Below are 20,641 nucleotides of genomic sequence, written 5' to 3'. Positions count from 1 at the left end.
GCCTGGAACTCAAACACGGGCTTTCTCGGTTGTGAGCTGAGCACGCTAACCACTAAATCAAATTGTGTGTGTGTGTGTGTGTGTGTTTCATTGTTTGATCTGCTGCAGTCTCTGACGAGACAGCCAGACGTTACCCTACGGAACGAGCTCAGAGCTCATTATTTCCGATCTTCGGATAGGCCTGAGACCAGGCACACAACACACACCGGGACAACAAGGTCACAAGTCCTCGATTTACATCCCGTACCTACTCACTGCTAGGTGGGGCTACACATGAAAGGAGACACACCCAAATATCTCCACCCGGCCGGGGAATCGAACCCCGGTCCTCTGGTTTGTGAAGCCAGTGCTCTAACCACTGAGCTACCGGGTGTGTGTGTGTGTGTGTGTGTGTGATAGAAGTATTATTTTAAAAGTGATATTATTAACATTATTGTAGCAGAGAATTTACAAGTCCTCTGTTTATACGGTGCTATAATAGTGTGTACTCCTCGTCTTCCCTTCCTCCTCCCCTTCTCCTTTTTTTCCTATTATTATTACTTTTATAACTACCACTACTACTATTACTTCTACAACAACAACAACAACAACAGTGGCAGTAACATTAATAGTATTTGTAACTAAACACGAAAAAGGAAAGAACATACAACTAAGCAACATACAACGGATCAGCGAGCCATTAGCGCAGTAGTGCAATATTCACGCGTTCGTATATGAAAGGTGCTTGACTGCTTCCATATGGTTAATTAATGAATAGTGTGTTCAAAGAAAGAAAACGAATAATTGTAGAGCTATGTAGAATACTTTGCAGCGACGCAACCATCAGGACTGACTAAACTAAGAAAAATAAAGAAAACATGGATGAAAGAAGAGATCGGTGCCAAGTGTGAAATAAATTTCTTAAAATGTCTTGCTTATATTAGGGAAAAAGAAAAAAAAAATTGAAACGTTTGAAAAAACCTTAACACGCAGAAAAAAAAGTCATTGGTTTGTATATCTAAAGAAATTCAAAGGTGTTTTTTTTTATTTACTTTAAACTGAAAGCTTCCTCTCGTCGGAGAAAATATTTACAAACATAAGTAAATATAATTATTGCTACAGCCAAAAGGAATCAACGGTGCCTTGTTTATATTAAAAGATTCCCTTGCTTACACCACTGAAATGTGCCTCGCGCCGCAGCAACACACTACTGTAGTCGTTGCTGAAAAGACACGTGGCCAATAGTGATAATAGTGCTAATAGTGCTAGTGAGAGACGAAAGGAGGCGAAAAGAACAAAGAAAATATAAATAAAGTAAGTCAGCAAAGGGGACATGGCTTCTCCCGCACTGAAGATGGAGACAAAAATGGAGAAGATGGATGAGGGAGGGAAGTGGTGGAGGAGCAGAAAGAAAAGAGAAAGCCCCTCCACTCCTCCTCCATCTCCTCCTGTGGACTATTGTGCCTCTCCTCGCACGCAGAGGAAGATTATGGTGAGAGAGAGAGAGAGAGAGAGAGAGAGAGAGAGAGAGAGAGAGAGAGAGAGAGAGAGAGAGAACATGTTACACACAAGATTTATTTATTTAACATTGCGCTAAATAATGAATTATAATTGAATAAAGCCCTATACAGATCCTATGCGGTCTAATCCTACTAATTTGCATTCCAGCTCCATGAAATCCTTTAGTGACTCTAAAACCCTACATGAGTAAGAACACATGCCATTAGAACTTTATATGAACCCTTTAAAGACATGAGAATAAGTTCTAGAGTTTGAAACCCTGTGAATCCACCCATATATATATATATATATATATATATATATATATATATATATATATATATATATATATATATATATATATATATATATATATATATATATATATATATAAAGTAGGTACGTGCGTCTGTGTATGTGGCTCTCTCTTTGCTTCACTCTCATCCCTAAGTATGTTGAGTTGAATTATATAACGGAAGGTTAGATTACATAAACATACAGAGAAGGTGCGTACGTGTGTGTGTGTGTGTGTGTGTGTGTGTGTGTGTGTGTGTGTGTGTGTGTGTGTGTGAGTCTAATTGCAATGGGACAAAGATGAATAGAATAAACGAACCAAGTGTAGGAATGAATTAAAAATTTTTTGGCTTTGTTTAGGTTTGACAAGGTTAGAAAGTAAATGACAGTGATGGCAGCAGTGGTGGTGACGGTGGTAGTGGTGGCAGTGATTGCGCATTGCAGCAAAAATGATGATAACGTCGGCAGTGGTGTAGACAGTGGCGGTGGTGGTAGTTGTGGTTATACATTGCAGTAATCATCAAAGAAATTATCTCTCACTATCATAATTACTTCTTCCTCTCTCACTATGGCTGTGATAGTGGTGGTAGTAGTGGTGGTGGTGGTGGTGGTAGTAGTGGTGGTAGTAAGTCAATAATGTATAATGTGTTTATTACAGTTCATTTCCTGCCCCTTACCTTGCCTCTTTTTCTCCTTCCGTCTTTTGCCTTCCTCTCCCTACTTGCCTCTTCCCGCCCTCTTCTCTCCCTTCGGCACTTTATTTCTCAGGATATTGCTTCCACTTCCTTCTCCTACTTCGAATGTACATGCGAGAGAGAGAGAGAGAGAGAGAGAGAGAGAGAGAGAGAGAGAGAGAGAGAGAGAGAGAGAGAGAGAGAGAGAGAAAGATAAAGATGCTGATAAATGTGTTATGATTCTGTCAGCGAAAATTAACGTTATCTTTTTCCTAATTCTTTCATCACACCTAGATTTGTCATTCACTTATTAATATTTTCCGACACATTATTATTACCACAGCAAGGCAGACTGGTTTCACTCGGGGAAATAAATACACATTACTTCCCTAGAGATTACGCTAAATTAAGTTAGATTACATTGCATTGACAAGAACACAGAAGCAGTGAGTGAAAAGACAGACAATAAGTAAGAAGCTAGACAGAAGGATGAATCAGGATAGGTTAAGTTAGGGTAAGGTTAGATAAGCAGAAAAATAACCATAAAGAATTAAATAAGATACAGTAAAACCTAAACAGTTAGATTAAGCAAAATTAGATTAAGGTACATAGGAAAACAGAGACAACAAGAATAAAAAAAAAAACATAGATGATAGTACAAGGCTAGGATAGGTTAGGTTAAGTTAGATTAGGTTAACTTACATACACAAGAAAACAGAGACCGTATTAGCGATATATAGTACAAGGGTAGACAAGGCTACATTAGGTTAGGTTGAGATTCAAAACCAGAGAAAAATAAAACCAATAAAAGTGAACACGATATAAACAATACAAAAACTAAACAGAATGAAAATAAACTAAAATTCTGGAAGGCCTTGGACTGAAACACAATTCAGACAGACAGACAAACATACAGAAACACATTCCAAACAGGCCTAAGTTAGTGAGGGTTGAGCGTGAAGGACAGAGAGAGAGAGAGAGAGAGAGAGAGAGAGAGAGAGAGAGAGAGAGAGAGAGAGAGAGAGAGAAGGGTGGAGAAGGAAGAGGTGAATGACTCAAGTATTTATTACAGTCCAGGTGTATTTTATCTCACCTGGCGATGTGCGGGGTTGATGCCATTACTTCTTGTTACGCTGGTTGTTATCAAAAGTGGAGAGGTGGCGGGTATTGAGGCGACCCCGCGTGATAAAGTAGTTAGAGAGAGAGAGAGAGAGAGAGAGAGAGAGAGAGAGAGAGAGAGAGAGAGAGAGAGAGAGAGAGAGATTCAAGTAAACTTTAATGGTGTACAGAGTTTGTAGACAATTCTCTCTCTCTCTCTCTCTCTCTCTCTCTCTCTCTCTCTCTCTCTCTCTCTCTCTCTCTCTCTCTCTCTCTCTCTCTCTCTCTCTCTCTCTCTCTCTCTCTCTCTCTCTCTCTCTCTCTCTCTCTCTCTCTCTCTCTCTCTCTCTCTCTCTGTGTGTGTGTGTGTGTGTGTGTGTGTGTGTGTGTGTGTGTGTGTGGTTACCTAACAGTTCTAACAAATCCAGCTCACGATCTCTTCTCCCTTAATGCTATTTCTCCACACGGTTTATCAAATTTGTATACGTCAATTTTCTGGTGCACGCAGTTTTCCCTGACAACAAATGTATTAGAAAAAAAAAAAAAGAATTGGGAGGTTGTCTCTTGCTTATATTTCCCCTTTATCTTTTATGTATTCGTGTTCCCACATTACCTTTCGGTCTAATGTTCGTAAATTATTGTAATATACCTGATGAGTTTGTACATTTTTCTCCATCAGTGGTACACGTTATTAAGTTACTTCCTTTCTTTCTTTCTGTTATTGTGGGGCTTATGAAGTAAAGCAGCTACCTTGTGAATTCCAACTAGCAATCCTGTTCTTCGCAGTTCAGCTTAGCAAGTAGGTTCTGTTCTCCACGGTTTTCTGCCTTTATCACCATGTTTTGGGCCTTTCTTTGTTGTTTCAGAAGTGTAGACCAAACAATGTATATTTTTCTATAAATTTCTTTTTTCCTTTTTTTTTTTTTAGGTTTGTAAATTCAGGAATGTGATATTTTGCTTTTCTTTTGTAATTTCAGTAATGTTTATATTATTTTGAAAATGAAGTTTATTTTTTCTACCTAAGTCTTTGTGTGTGATTTTCTCGTGTGTGTGTGTGTGTGTGTGTGTGTGTGTGTGTGTGTGTGTGTGTGTGTGTGTGCGTACTTTTCATTTGTATTTTCGTAATGTTTATATTATTTTGAAAATTAAGTTTTTTTCTGCCTAACTTGCTGTGTGTGTGTGTGTGTGTGTGTGTGTGTGTGTGTGTGTGTGTGTGTGTGTGTGTGTGTGTGTGTGTGTGTGTGTGTGTGTGTGTGTGTGTGTGTGTGTGTGTGTGTGTGTGTGTGTGTGTGTGTATTGTTAAAATAATGATCAAACAACATCCAGACTTTTACTTAAAGCTCTTTTTTTCAGCTCATCAAAGTTCATGTTCATTTTAATAACTTGTTTTCTTCAAACTTGCCCTCTGTGCTTTTCTCGCATATTAATGTGGCTTCTTAGATGCAGAATCCTGACAACAGCTAATCTTTTCTTTGTAACTTATTTTTCTCTTGATTTCAGCAAAGTTGACGTCCATTTTAATGAGGAACACATTTACTTTACTAATTTGCCTTCTGTGCCTCCTTTTGTTTGCTTTTTTTTTTAATACATATTAATGTGGTTTTAGGGATGCAGACTTCAAACAACAACTAATATTTTCTTTGTAACTTACTCTTTCGTTGTAATCTGAGAAAAGTTTGCATCCATTTTAAATATCACATATCCTTTCTTGGCTTACGTGCCTTCAAAATCCTCGTCATCTTTAAACAGGAATACTTTTCGAAGACTTGCCTGATTTGCTTTACTCGGCTTATATTGGGCGTGTGCCGTCTTAACGTATCCTTCACTTTCCCTAGTACAGCTGTGAGCTATCAGATATCCATGCCCTTGCACTTTATTTCGCCCGTTAGTGCAGATATTGTCGCATTCTCCTCCTGCTCTCTTCAATCACACTTTATAGCTCCAAATTCCACATAATTTTGTATCTAATAACAGGTTTTCATGGTTGAAATTTTAATGCATCCATTGTAATTCTCCATAAGCTTCCAGTATAGACATTTCAACGTACTCATTATCTTTATCAGTCTTATTTTAAAAGTCTTATGCTTATTTTCCTACACGGGTTAAGGTGTGGGTGTTCTTGATTTCCTCATTGGTTACTATTTATCGTTGTCAAGAGGCGCTTTAGAGAGATGTGTAAAATAAAAATTATAAAAGATTAAGAGAAGGTATTAAGAGACGGAAGAAAAAAAACCATGAGAAAGCGAGTAAGAGTTAAGAGGTAAGATTTTAAGAGGGAGATATAGAGCTGCCCTTCTCTGCGTATATAATAGTTCGATGTTGGCAGTAATACAATCGCAGCAGGAACACTTTGCAGCTTGCTTGTGTGCTGAAGCAACTCTGAACGTGATGGCAGGACAATGCTATATCAAGCCGCCACTCTCCTCCCGCAAGCAACTCTCTCTCTCTCTCTCTCTCTGGACGTTGAATACCACTCAGCTCGATTAGGTGACTTCTATTTTCTCCACATTTCTGTCCCAAGTCCTCCCAAGTTTGTAAGTTCATTAAATACACATACGTGCACGTGTGTTTATTTCTAACAAGACTTTTTTGCTACTACGATTGCACCTTTAGTGACGGCAACGACTAGAACAACACCAATTATTGCTACCCCAACAACAACAACAACAACAACAACAACAACAACAACAACAACTACTACTACTACTACTACTACTACTACTACTACTACTACTACTACTACTACTACTACTTTTATTCTTACTTGTGGTGCAATTATCTTAATATAAGGAAAAGTGAGAAATATAGCATTGTTAGTTATGTTGAGTAATGTCACATTTTTACGGAGAGAGAGAGAGAGAGAGAGAGAGAGAGAGAGAGAGAGAGAGAGAGAGAGAGAGAGAGAGAGAGAGAGAGAGAGAGAGAGAGAGAGCAACCCGGATTCAGTTATTGCTTAAGACAAACGGTGACGGTAAATTGGCTTCTGGCGATAATTGTGGCCCCAGAGAGAGAGAGAGAGAGAGAGAGAGAGAGAGAGAGAGAGAGAGAGAGAGAGAGAGAGAGATGAACGCGCGAACTCTAAACAGACCGGTACTTACCTCCTTGCCATCACTCCTGCCTCCCTTCCTTCCTCTCTCCCTTCAGAAATTAATCTCCGCTCTCTTCCACAGGTAAGCGATGGACAGGTGTGGCTTGGTCATTAGTATGGCTCCAGGTATGTACAGGATATGCTTTCTTTCTCATAGATGCTGACTTGAAATAGTCTCTCTTTCATTTTTATTGATATTTCATATATATCTTTTTCTTCATTCTGAGTGTTTTGATTTAAAGTTTTGAAGTACTGCTTTGTTTGCTTGCTGGTTAGTTAGTTTATGATCTATCAAGCGTATTTCTTTCTTGGTTCTTTAGCTAGGCAGTCAGTCAGTCAATTAGTGAATCAGACAGTGTACCGGTTTGTCATGCCATCTGTTAGCTAGAGTGATATATAGCGTTGCGAATTAGCTTAGCGATTATTCTGCCGTCTGGTGGCAGATTTAAGAACTCATTGTCACATACTGCCATCTTGCGAATGAATAACACACGGCGATTTTTTTGTTTCTATCTGTCCATCGTCTGACGTTGAAATATGAAAAGAAGTAACTATGAACTCCTCAGTTTCATATCCATTAGAAGTTCTTGTTTGGGTATTAGTGGAACGAACGCCTCTCTGTTATGCTGTATCATCGTGGTGGGAATCTCGTGTTAGTGTCATGTCTGCACGGCTGACATACAGCTTGTCATACTGGTTGCTGTACACAAAACTTGAGGATGTGAATTGTGAGGCTTAATTCGCCTGAACGATACAAGGGATTCCAGAGAAAGAAAATACTAATTTATTATTTCGTTATTCAATGATTCAGTATAACCAAAGGCAGTGATGAAGAAACCATGGGATTGTGTGTCTGAAAAAAAGTCATATATATACGTATATAGAAATGTCACTAGTGTCTCCTCGTTTTTTTACCTCCAGTACCCTACCAGGTATTCTTCCCTCCATCCCTCCTATTGTTGAAGCGCCATTAGATGAAATAAATGAATCAGTCTTTCCCGTCACCTCACTTACAGGACGGCATCAAGGAGACAAAGCAGGATGGATGTGCTTCGTAGTTTGTGATGGTCTCTCGGTGTGCGCCTCTGTGTCATATATAGTGTGATAGTATGGTGTGTATTGTCTGAATGGGCTGCCAGATCGGCCTGCGGTGGGGCGAGATGAGGGGCGAGGCTCCGTGCTGAGTGCCGCCCTTGGAGTAGCCTGAGGGACATTGGCTCGGCGCGAGAGAGAAACAAATCTAAGATGGTTTTGGAACTTATTATAGGAAGATAGGGTTGTGTAGTGATTCACTGAGCTGTGAACTCAAAGGTTGTGTGTGTGTGTGTGTGTGTGTGTGTGTGTGTTTCACTGTTTGATCTGCTGCAGTCTCTGACGAGACAGCCAGACGTTACCCTACGGAACGAGCTCAGAGCTCATTGTTTCGGATCTTCGGATAGGCCTGAGACCAGGCACACACCACACACCGGGACAACAAGGTCGATTTACATGTACCTACTCACTGCTAGGTGAACAGGGGCTACACGTGAAAGGAGACACACCCAAATATCTTCACCCGGCCGAGGAATCGAACTCCGGTCCTCTGGCTTGTGAAGCCATCGCTCTAACCACTGAGCTAGCGTGTGTGTGTGTGTGTGTGTGTGTGTGTGTGTGTGTGTGGTCAAAAGGAAGATGCCATGTATATGAGGAGTAAGATATCTGCCAGTTAATAATAGTCTACCAATCAAATGAGTTTGTAAAGGAGGAAGAAAGTATTGCAAACTGACTGAAGAATAGGAAAATAGGGTATATATGTGATTCGGAAACAAATGTACGAGCTTGTGATTTGAAGTTGAATATAATAACTACCAACCCTTCCTTCACGGTGCCCTCTTTCTATAGTTTCTTGAATGCTTCCTACCTACACCTTTTCTAAAACATTATGATAATCACTCCATTGTGCATTTCTTACTTGTCACACCTGGAGTTGTTGCTGTCTCGAAGCACTGAATTTATACTATGTTCATCTCTCTATTTATTTTAAACATGTATTTGATTAAGAAGGATTAATGAATATAAGTAGAGGCACGATTAATTCAAGCTGTGCGTACCATTTTCAACAATTACGCTACATAATAACACTTATTCTCAGGCACGTAACTTGCATCACCCATATACAGTCTCATTTATCAACCTTTTATTTAATCAAAGTAATAGATTAACTAATAAAAGAAAAAAAAAGAGTGAATATGTTCCATCTGTGTCACATTTCTTTCTTTAGTCATGGTAGCAATTATTACTCTGAGGTACTAACTTCTACTGTTTATATATGACTTTTCTTAACTTTGCACTTGAATCAAGGACAAAAACCAATGGCTAAAGTAAAACAGGAATCAATAATCTACAGCTGTGTCGAATTTCTTACTTTGTCACGCTGGCGAAAGTAATTAGGATTCACCAATTATAATGCCCTGTGCTTGTGATTGTCCTGTATGTATGATCTTTCTTAACCTCACATTTAATTAAGAACATAAATAAATGGATAAGAATGGAAGGTAAATTAATACAACTTCTCAAGCGTGCAGAAACAATTAGAGATCCAACAGACCCAGTTAAAGCGTGAAGAAGTAATCTTGAATCAATTTACCGAGCTCTCACATCCCTTCCCTCCGCGCCACTCTTGCTACAGAATAATCGGCAGGCGGTGGCCACACGCTCTCCCAACTTAGTATGTTATTTTTTTTTTGTCAGGTTTAATTATTTCCTACACTGATCACGTATTTCCTGGTGATATTTACTTTTATGTGATTTTCTGCCATTATAATTATTGTCATTGTTTCTTCTTTTTTTTCTTTCTTTCTCTTGTGTTCTGTTTTTATTTTCTATTCAATGTTTTTTTTTTCACTACATTTGTCCTTCTGTTTTATTCCTTTTTAAGTACTTACTTTTTTCTATTTTCTTTCGTCCTTCCTCCTTTTCTCCCCTTCTCTCCTCCCGCACTCCCTCCCTCCTTTTCCTCCTCCTGCTCCTCCTCCTGCTCCTCTCTCTCTCTCTCTCTCTCTCTCTCTCTCTCTCTCTCTCTCTCTCTCTCTCAGGTGTAATAATCATCATTGGTTGTCATGTCATTATTTTCTCGGTGACAAATCGTCTTACTCTATCGATCCCATGTACCCTCTTGGTATTCCTCATTCATATTTATTTTTATTTTATTGTCTCTCGTTTCTACCCTTTTATTCCCCTTCCGCCTCCTCTCCCCATCTTTCCTTAGCTTCCACACACACACATAGGGTCAGGCGAGACTTCTACAGCGCTAGTAACTCTTGCAGACTTTTCCTTAACTTTTGAGAGAGAGAGAGAGAGAGAGAGAGAGAGAGAGAGAGAGAGAGAGAGAGAGAGAGAGAGAGAGAGAGAGAGAGAGAAAGCTGACACATAGACAAACATTCAAATAGACAGAGAAACAGACAGAAACAGACAAACAGCCAGAAAGACAAATAGACGGAGCAGAGAGACAAACAGACACACAGAACCTACCAACGAAAATCGTAAACAAATAGATGCAAGACACAAGAAAAAAGCAAAACGTGTGACTCAGGTCGTAAGAATGAGCTGTGTGTGACCGGCGGCTGTGACTTACTACTCCAATACGTGACGTTGTGACGCAGACTAGGCTTATTTTGGCGTCATCTGTCTCGCGAACCGTGATAAAGCGGAGTCCAGAACCAGCATCCTTATCAGTGCGCATCGTTCTCATCATCTGTCGCGGAACGAGACTAATGTTTACTGATCTTTATGGGGTTACTTTGTCGCCGTTTGCGCTGTTTATTCCCACGTCCACCATATCGCGAGAAATACGAGTAGCTACTGTGAGCTATTGAATCTTTAAGTCGTAGTCAGAAGTTGATTGATCTCATGATTGATGTGGTTTCCTCTTAACCAATTCACTGGTAAACATTTTTTTTCTCCTTGTATACCGATAACTCTTTAGATACTTATTTTTGCATTATATATTCTTACATTATATTATCTTTAATAGTTTTGTAGCTTAGATAAATTCAGTTTTCTATTCTCTCTTTTCTGTGGTGTGCCTATGTTGAAACTTTTTGGCAGAACTTTTTCACATTAATTTATTAATTAATTAATAAGGTTATATAAAAATAATGCTAAATAGATAATTTCTCTTGGGTATAAATCTGTCCCAGTGAGGTTTTTGGAAGGTATTTTGATTATAATTTCTATGTGTCAAGGAACAGTGCAGGTGGGGAGCGGAGGGTGGGTGAAAGGGGGAGGAGAAATAACAAAGGAAAAATATCCACTAACTTCCTACTCCCGAAAGGCATGGTCAAAATTAATTAAATCTACTCGTTCTTTTCTGCGTCTAGTCATGGTTCCAACATACGAATACAATAGTACGTCATGTGTTTGCCTCTTCATCTTCATTCTCCCTTCACTGCGATAACCTTGGCTTTTGTGTCTCGCCTTGTGGATTTTTTTATATTTTCCAAGAGTATCGAACCGGTCACCAACACGAAATCTATTGTTAGGCATAGTTATGTTTTGATTCAATGTGCAACGAACGTCGGAGGAGAGGTGTAGCAATATAATGGATCGTGTATCGCTTTGTGGCAGTCAAAATAAGTTGGGTCCGCATAGCTGGGTGTGTTAGTCAAAACGTAGGATATTTGGATTCCTTAAGATAGACTTAACGTCATTATAGACTGCATTCTTGGCTAAACATAAAGGAAAGCAGTTTCAGCTTGTTTTGTCGCAGGTGAGAACAGCAGATTCACTTCATGTCAAAGTCTTTAGTCTTCGTAACTCTGTATATACTTTATATAAAGAAGAAATCCTCCAGACATTGTTACGTTCCCTCATCAGCATAATCCAAGCCGTAATCTTACAGGAAGTTAACATCTCATCTTTAACATTACTTTTCCACCTTAATTTTTTTTTTCCTGCATATTCAAGGCGATGTCTAGGCGTTGCTCACAGGATATATTCAGCCTTCATCTCTTCATTCACGGCTGCTGTTCCATAAAGTTGTGGGAAAGAAAGGTTTTTACGCGCCGTTGATCTTCCATACGGCGACCTTCCTTCTTTCTCCGCCTACCTCAGCACCATCACTGAGTTAGGGTTGGTCAGGCTGACTTGGCTCTCTCCGTCCTTTCCTCCTCCTCCTCCTTCTCCTCTTCCTCCTCCTCGCTTCACGGTCTATTATCAATATCGAGAGGAAGAGAAAACAAGGAAATATGAAAAAGGAATAATCAAGCTTTACAGTTAATATTAATGCAATGAAACACTACATGTTGATGACGGAAAACGTAGTGACAGCTAAAAAAAAAAAAAAAAAAGATGAGAACACACAAATTAAGATATCATTTAGAAAGTTAGAAAACGCACACACACACACACACACACACACACACACACACACACACACACACACACACACACACACACACACACACACACACACACACACACACACACACAATGTTAGGTATAAATCGCACAACGATTGAATAACAAGGCAGGAAATCACAGTTGAAGGTTTTATTATATAAAAATAAGAAAGGAAACACAAACAGATATTTTCCCAAAAATACTTTAGGAAGTAACAAACAGTGTAGTAATGAAAACAAAATAATAGATCCTTAGTTGAAAGCATTGTAATGTAAAATCAATAATGAGATAGTAAATGTAGCTTTGCCAAAATTTAAACTATAGAAATGTAAAGGGAAGGAAATGAAAAAATAAAAGAAAACTTATGTGTTATGGTTCTACATTTTTCTGAAGGCATCCTGGTTGCATGAAGAAGATAAGGAAGGCAGAGTGTACATATTTCAAGCTTATGTGGAAGGAAGAAAGTAAGAAAATAAAAATATACGAAGGAAGAGCATTGTGTCAGTCTGCACTTATCAATATTGTTTTGTTTCGTATTCCAGACCCGATCAAGGGCGACTGCACGGTTCAACTCCCGCATAAACAGGACAAACAGAATAGGAATGGGAGCAAAATAGAAGGTTATGTGTTACGGAGCCTGACGATGGGAATATATCACCGACAGTTATCATTTATTGCACGTTGTGTTTACATATTCAGAATTTATTGACTGAAGGTAGAGATTTCTTGTGAATATTCTTTTATCTACCAATACCTGGAAACAACACAATTTTTGTTAATCATTTTACTGTTTTAAAAGTTAATAAATGATATTCTGATTCTTTTAGCATTATACTATGTGAAAAGATATGAATTAAAGTCTTGTTATTATTGTAATGTAAGAACGAGTATACTTATCTTTATTTGCCCCCCTTATATATTCTATTTATAATCAGTTAACCTTGCATGGTGCAGATTTTGTATGGCATGAGATTTGTTTGGACCACCAGTGAGAGGATTGAAATATTTACAGGTAAAGGTTAAGAACTGAGCACCTGAGAGAATCTCTCTCTCTCTCTCTCTCTCTCTCTCTCTCTCTCTCTCTCTCTCTCTCTCTCTCTCTCTCTCTCTCTCTCTCTCTCTCTCTCTCTCTCTCTCTCTCTCTTTTCTCTTTATTTAAACATAACTTTATACAAAGAACATGTACCCAAAGGCGCACTGTCGTGTGCTACCTATTCTAAGGGTACTACAATCTATTTCTCTACAATATTTACAAGACTTAAAAATAGATAATATACAAGATGGTCAGCATGTAAATGGAGCACTATTCGTTTCACTTCACTAGCACTATTCACGCACTGCACTACACTGAGTGTCACGTCACAAAGAGTGTCAGAGGAGTTGGCAGTGTCTGTCTCCACTTATGTGCCATCAGTTTGACACTGTGAGTGTTCATCTCCTGGACGTGAGGCACCGCGGCCGTGAACAAGTTCCACATCCTGGAGACGCGTCCTGCGAAGGTGCGTTGATGCTGACACCCGTGGGATCGCGGCACCTCTACGGCGTCACCACCATTGAGCACCGTTCTCGTGCTCCGTGCGGTGACTCTTAGAGGATGACGCAGCCCTGCCAGATGTGGCACTCTTTGCACCTGTGCCTTATGGAACACTACGATCGCCGCCACGTCTCTGCGGTGTTCCAGTGAATCAAGGGACGCTCAGGCTCTGGGTGAGGTGGTAGTGCAGCATCTACTAGCCGTATGGCGCGGCGTTGGATGCTGTCCAGTCTCCTTCTGTGTGTGGCGGCACAGGACATCCAGGAGAGCTGCGTACTCAAGGTGGGGCCGCACCTGTGCCTTGTACAGCAGCAGTCTCCCCTTCCTGTCGAGGAAACTGGCGATCCTTCTGAGAGCGGAGATCCTGTGAGAGGCTTTCTTGGCAATGGTTTTGACATGGCTGTCAAACCTCAGCCCTCGATCCACCTCCACTCCAAGTATCTTGACGTCATCTTGGAGTGGGGAGCAGCAGCGCCAAAGACAACTTTCCTGCCATTGCTGCCATGGCGGCTGGGGACCGAGAGACAACCATTGCCTGTGTCTTCTCCGGCGCGAATGTCACTTGCCAGCGAGCACCCACTCCTTTATCACTCGTAGCTGCTGATTGATGGCCTCAGCAGCCCGCCCACTGTCCTGGCGTGGATAGGTATAGGAGAGGGTGCAGTCATCAGCATAGGCCATGACTCCTGGCAGTAGCTGGAGAAGATCATCCACGTAGATATTCCACAGGAGTGGGCCAAGAATTGAACCCTGTGGCACTGATGCCTCCACAGGCATGGACTCTCTCTCTCCTCTCTCTCTCTCTCTCTCTCTCTCTCTCTCTCTCTCTCTCTCTCTCTCTCTCTCTCTCTCTCTCTCTCTCTCTCTCTCTCTCTCTCTCTCTCTCTCTCTCTCTCTCTCTCTCTCTCTCTCTCTCTCTCTCTCTCTCTCTCTCTCTCTCTCTCTCTCTCTCTCTCTCTCTCTCTCTCTCTCTCTCTCTCTCTCTCTCTCTCTCTCTCTCTCTCTCTCTCTCTCTCTCTCTCTCTCAGTTGATATCTCTTATACACAAAATGAAGGAAAACAAGAAAAGTTTGTTCTCCCACGACATTTCATGGGTGGTTTATGATATAGAATTTAGCAAAGTGACAAGGGAAAATTCTGCCTTCATATTTTTCCATAAATGGAAAGAAGAAAAACCGTCACATCTTTTATATACTATATATAAAAACTGCAAAACTCTTTCATACTATAATTCCAACCTTCCAAACTGTATGAGCAGAGTCGTGGTCAGAAGTCGATGAACATTCCACACTCACACCGTTGTTTAACATCTTCCCTCAATCATAACGTAAGACCTTTGCTCTGCTGACGATCTTGTCAAAACAGACAACTGAAAGACTATTGAAAGATTGGAAGATTTTTAAGGGAGATGAAAAACTCTACACTTAGTGGACGTGAGTGTAGACTGTTACTCGACTTTCATCCATGACTGAACTCTTGCAAGATACGAGTATGAGTGTATGTGTGTGAGTATCTGCGTGTGTCTGCGTGCCGTGGAGCGCTGCAAGAAGTGTACAGCCTAATGAAAATAATTGAGTGATTGTGATTGCGTTCACAAGCTCATTTGGTTCCCCGCGGCAGCTCGTGACCTCTTCATGTACCTCTCTCTCTCTCTCTCTCTCTCTCTCTCTGCGTGTTTACGGAAGGACAAGTAGGACGAAGAGAGAGGAGGAAGGGTAGGACGAGAAGGAGGATAAAGAAAAGGTAAAGGAAAACAGAAGGAATAACATGAGTAAGAGGAAGAAGGATGGAAACACGAGGAGGAGGAAAAGGGGAAGGAGGAGAACGAAGGGAGGAGGAGGAGGAGGAGGAGGAGGAGGAGGAGAAGGAGGATGCATGGAACGATACAAGAGAAGATGATTGACTTTTTAATGATGCAGAAGATAACATTTTATTAATATTTGTACTTCTTGCATGGGCGCAGGAGGAGGTGATGCTGGTGGGATTGGTGGTAGTGGTGATGGTGGTGGGGTGGTGGTGGTAGACTAGGAGGAGGAGGAGGAGGAGGAGGAGGAGGAGGAGCTGGAGGTGAGAAAGTCCATCCTCCCTCACCATGACTCGTCTGTCTAAACAAACACTGCAGGTCATGCAACACCACCAACACCACCACTACTTACACTACCACCTACACCACCATCACCACCGCAACGAAAGAATATAGCACCTTATCAACCACTGTAACACCACCACTAACAACTACTATCATCATCATCACCTATGCCACCACCATCTTTACTACTGCGACTACCACTACTACTACTAACACACCACGACCATCACTCATTACTATCATGACCATCACCATCATTACCACCACCATCATAATCACTACCTGCCATTCTCACCCGTCATATATAATCAACACCACTACCACCACCGCCATCACTACCACCACCGCCACTACCACTACTGCGTACATAGAGGAATGAAGAGTGTTATTGATGAGTAGACAATAATAATAGAAAAAAAAGTCAGAGAAAAAAAAAATGCCATCATCGTTACCGTGGGAAGACAGGCAGGCAGTCTCTCTCTCTCTCTCTCTCTCTCTCTCTCTCTCTCTCTCTCTCTCTCTCTCTCTCTCTCTCTCTCTCTCCCCCCAAACGAAGCTAAAATAGTGTGTGTGTGTGTGTGTGTGTGTGTGTGTGTGTGTGTGTGTGTGTGGCGGAACGTGACTGAGGGGGCCTGGAATTATCGGAGACCTGTAAGTGGGCAACAGAAAGAGAGAGAGAGAGAGAGAGAGAGAGAGAGAGAGAGAGAGAGAGAGAGAGAGAGAGAGGGAACGAGGAGGAGGAAGAGAAGAAGGAGTAGGAGGAGGAGGAGCTGAAGGAGGTACTGAAGGGATAGTGCAAAGGAGAGCAATGTGGGAAGAAAATAAGAGTAAGAAGAAAGAAATAGGAAATGCTGAGGAAATGGAAGCAAAGAAAAGAGGAGGAGGAGGAAGGAGATCAAGAGAGCATGAACGAAAACGCGAATAAAAAGAAGAATCAACGGGAAGAGGAAGAGGAAGAAGAAGCAAAGAAGGAGGACGAGGAGGAGGAGGAAGAGGAGGAGGAGGATGAAGATGAGAAGAAGAAGAAGAAGAAGAAGAAGAAGAAGAAGAAGAAGAGAAGAGAGAGAGAGAGAGAGAGAGAGAGAGAGAGAGAGAGAGAGAGAGAGAGAGAGAGAGAGAGAGAGAGAGACGAAGGTAAGATAGAAAAGAGTAGAAAACGAAAAATTCATAGGAGAGTGGAAAATTAGCGAATAGGAGACCAAAATAATAATGAAGAAAAGGAATAATAGGAAAACTTGGAGAGAGTGAGAGAGAGAGAGAGAGAGAGAGAGAGAGAGAGAGAGAGAGAGAGAGAGAGAGAGAGATGAAGAATATGTGAGAGGACGAGAGACGAGGAACACACACACACACACACACACACACACACACACACACACACACACACACACACACACACACACACACACACACACACACACACGGCCCGGTAGCTCAGTGGTTAGAGCGCTGGCTTCACAAGCCAGATAACCGGGGTTCGATTCCCCGGCCGGGTGGAGATATTTGGGTGTGTCTCCTTTCACGTGTAGCCCCTGTTCACCTAGCAGTGAGTAGGTACGGGATGTAAATCGAGGAGTTGTGACCTTGTTGTCCCGGTGTGTGGTGTGTGCCTGGTCTCAGACCTATCCCAAGATCGGAAATAATGAGCTCTGAGCTCGCTCCGTAGGGTAACGTCTGGCTGTCTCGTCAGAGACAGACAGAGATCAAACAGTGAATACACACACACATACACACACACACACACAACCTCCTTCAGCTGGAAATTATCACTACAAACTGACAAGAAGAAACAAACCACCACTACCATCACGGCATCACCACTATCATCATCAGCGCCTCCGACTCAACCGCACGTAACTCAGTGTTCGCTGGAACGTGGAAGAGGAAGGTTGTGTATCGCACCTTCTCCCTCTCTCTCTTCCCCTCTCTTTTTCCCTGTCCCTCCATCCCTCTCGTTCTCCCTCATCCTCGTGCGTACTGGAGAGAGAGAAGAGAGGTGGGACGGGTCTCTACGATTACGTGTTTGGATGTGTCTACCTAACAGTGGTGACACGTGCAATACCGCACTTTTTGAGGCCTGAAGTGGTGCGAGAGATAAAAATAAGTTTGCTGAAGAAGGAAAAAAAAGTTTAAAAGTGCAGCGAGATATTTGGCTGATCTGAGGAAAAGTTATACACCATTCACTCTTCTTCTTCACATGTTCTTCTTCCTCTCCTGCTCCTCTTAAGCTCACCTGCATTGCCCTACATGTGGCCGCTTCATTAGCAGACCTGCACACCTGAGCTCCTTTTTTTTTTTTTCTCTTTTTTTTCTCCTTTCTTCTTTCCTTAAGGTCATGGGAGGGAACGATTCAGTTGCAGTGGCCAGATTACTTCTACCACTTCTCTTACTACCACTATTACTAGCAAGGTGTGCATTGCCGTAGTGAATTAACTAAAAAGTAGTGTCTTATTTATATATTTGCTTATCTCAGTTCATCCTCCTCCTGCATCATATTTTGGTTGCTTTATAATTTTTTCCTTTATTACCTTCCCTTAGTATTTTTCTTTTTGTATATTAATATTCTTCAAGGAAATTTTCTTTGGGATCTGTAACTGGTAAATTTCGGTTGTCTTTTCTCTCTCTCTCTCTCTCTCTCTCTCTCTCTCTCTCTGTCTGTGGTGGTGATGCTCGCAGTGTTGGTGGCGCGGGCTGAGTTCAACAAGTGCCTGTGATATCAGTGGTGCGCAGTGTGGCTGTAGTGGTGTTGATGTCAGTGGTGATGGTGGTGAAGATGATGATGTTTGGTTGACGATGGGGAAGGAGAGGAAAGTGGTGGTAGAGTTTTGCCACCATTGCTACCATAACTACAACTACTGCAACAGTTACTATTACTCCCATCACGTGGATTATGAACAAAAAGACAAGCAAGTTTGCTATTACAACCGTAGATGACAACTGTCGCTCCTATTGCTACTATAACTACTGCAACAACTGTCTACTGCAACCACCACAGCTACCACTATAACTACCACCATTCATCGTGTGAGACGCCGCCATGAATAAGGTAAAGATGAATCTACTTGATGTATTCATTTTATTCATAGTCTTCCATTCAGAGAGAGAGAGAGAGAGAGAGAGAGAGAGAGAGAGAGAGAGAGATTGTTGTTTTGATTGGCGTATCGTTTTCTATGGATGGATCCTGTTTCGTTCGATTCTCGGTTCTTGACTTGGCCATGTGAAGCAATTATTGAAAGAACTGTTACGTGAGCTCTCTCTCTCTCTCTCTCTCTCTCTCTCTCTCTCTCTCTCTCTCTGTGAGAGACACTCCAGAAGATATAGACTATACCTGTTGCATTTCACAAGCACTCTCTCTCTCTCTCTCTCTCTCTCTCTCTCTCTCTCCACACACACACACACAAACAAATAAATAAGAATAAATACATAAATAAAAGAATAAGAATGGTGGAGTCGAGGGATTTTGAGGCTATAGTTTAGTTGCTGTGAAGCCTTGACTATTGGAGTCTGGGTGAGGCCTGGCTAAGGATGGGCTGTGGCAGGCGTTCAGTTAAAGAAAGGAAAATATCCCTCTTAAAACGTGTAGCTAGTAGTGGAATGTTAATGATGAAAATGAAGTTCAGTGTATAATAAAGCTGCGATGTGTAATATGTGAACTGAAAAGAAAATATTTTGATTATTGAGTGAGTGTACAGTAGTAGTAATATTGAAAGACAATAACGTAGTAGTACTGTTGTTGTTGTTGTAGATGTTGTTGTTGTTGTTGTTGTTGTAATAATGATTTTTCTATTATCTGTTATTGAAAAGAAAAATGTTATAAAACCAAATAAAGAATATGAAAAGGAAATTTTTCCTTTCCAATATTAATATTTTTGTTGCTTTTATTCTTTACATCTTCCTCATCATCGCTGCCATTACCTATCTTGTGTCCTCCTCCTCTCTCTCTCTCTCTCTCTCTCTCTCTCTCTCTCTCTGGCACCAAAAATACCAGTGATTGCACTCGTAACAATCACTGTATTACTTTAATACGTTTATCCTTGCTCTCCTTTATGTTATCTGTTATTGAAAAGAAAAATGTTATAAAACCAAATAAAGAATATGAAAAGGAAATTTTTCCTTTCCAATATTAATATTTTGTTGCTTTTATTCTTTACATCTTCCTCATCATCGCTGCCATTACCTATCTTGTGTCCTCCTCCTCCTCTCTCTCTCTCTCTCTCTCTCTCTCTCTCTCTCTCTCTGGCACCAAAAATACCAGTGATTGCACTCGTAACAATCACTGTATTACTTTAATACGTTTATCCTTGCTCTCCTTTATGTTGGAAAAGTCTTGTGGTCTTGTGGAAAACTGCTTATTTATGTTGTTACTGCTACTCTTATTCCTGTTGTTGTTGTTGTTGTTGTTGTTGTTGTTGTAATTTCTCCTTGTTGATAATAATCGCTGTTTGGGTATTACACACATTGCTATTACTGCCACCATCACCACCATCACCACCACCACCATCTAAATACAGTACATAACAAGTTCCCATTAGCATGTGTGTGGCGCCTGACGTGTCCTACCTATGACCACTTTATCTTGCTTTTACTCCTAATTATTATCCATATGTTACCCAAGCTCCCCACTCACATCCATTCCTCAGCGTGGCCGGCAGGTCACGCCACGGTCCTCCTAGCGTGACAAGACACTGCGACGCATATTACTGAGGCGTGGATGGAAATGGGTATTTGTTGTGTTATGATGGGGATGTGTGATTAATTCAGATTTGGAGTGATTTGCATTTCGGATCCTGAATGTCTTGAAGTGAAGCGTGATAATCGCGTCATGGTGTTTGATTATAATGTTTGTTTTTTTCTCTCTCTCCACTTCCTTCCTCTCTTTTTCATCACATAGTTTTACATTTTCCATTCTCCTTTTGTTTCCATTACTATTTAGTATTTTTGGAATTCTTTTTATTTGTCTTACTTTGCATTGTATTTTCTTTTGATTTTCTATTAGCTTTTATTTTGAG

The 20,641-nt window shown here is 41.0% G+C and overlaps 1 protein-coding gene across 2 annotated transcripts in view; it reads left to right on the top strand.

The window, feature by feature from the left end:
* Positions 1-807: 807 nt before the first annotated feature.
* Positions 808-20,641, top strand: part of LOC123518415 (protein espinas-like) — a 514,427-nt gene continuing 494,593 nt past the window's right edge. The window contains exon 1 of one of the 2 annotated variants that reach the window (XM_045279225.1): positions 808-1,471. In XM_045279225.1, coding sequence (XP_045135160.1) covers positions 1,313-1,471 — 159 coding nt within the window. In that variant the 5' untranslated portion in view covers positions 808-1,312. Of the gene's footprint in view, positions 1,472-17,305; positions 18,679-20,641 lie in introns of those variants that run through there. The other variant, XM_045279226.1, reaches the window with a different exon arrangement.

Source organism: Portunus trituberculatus, chromosome 43 (assembly GCF_017591435.1).
Source record: "Portunus trituberculatus isolate SZX2019 chromosome 43, ASM1759143v1, whole genome shotgun sequence".
Classification (NCBI taxonomy): Eukaryota; Metazoa; Arthropoda; class Malacostraca; order Decapoda; family Portunidae; genus Portunus; species Portunus trituberculatus.
This window is presented reverse-complemented; position numbering and strand designations above follow the sequence as displayed.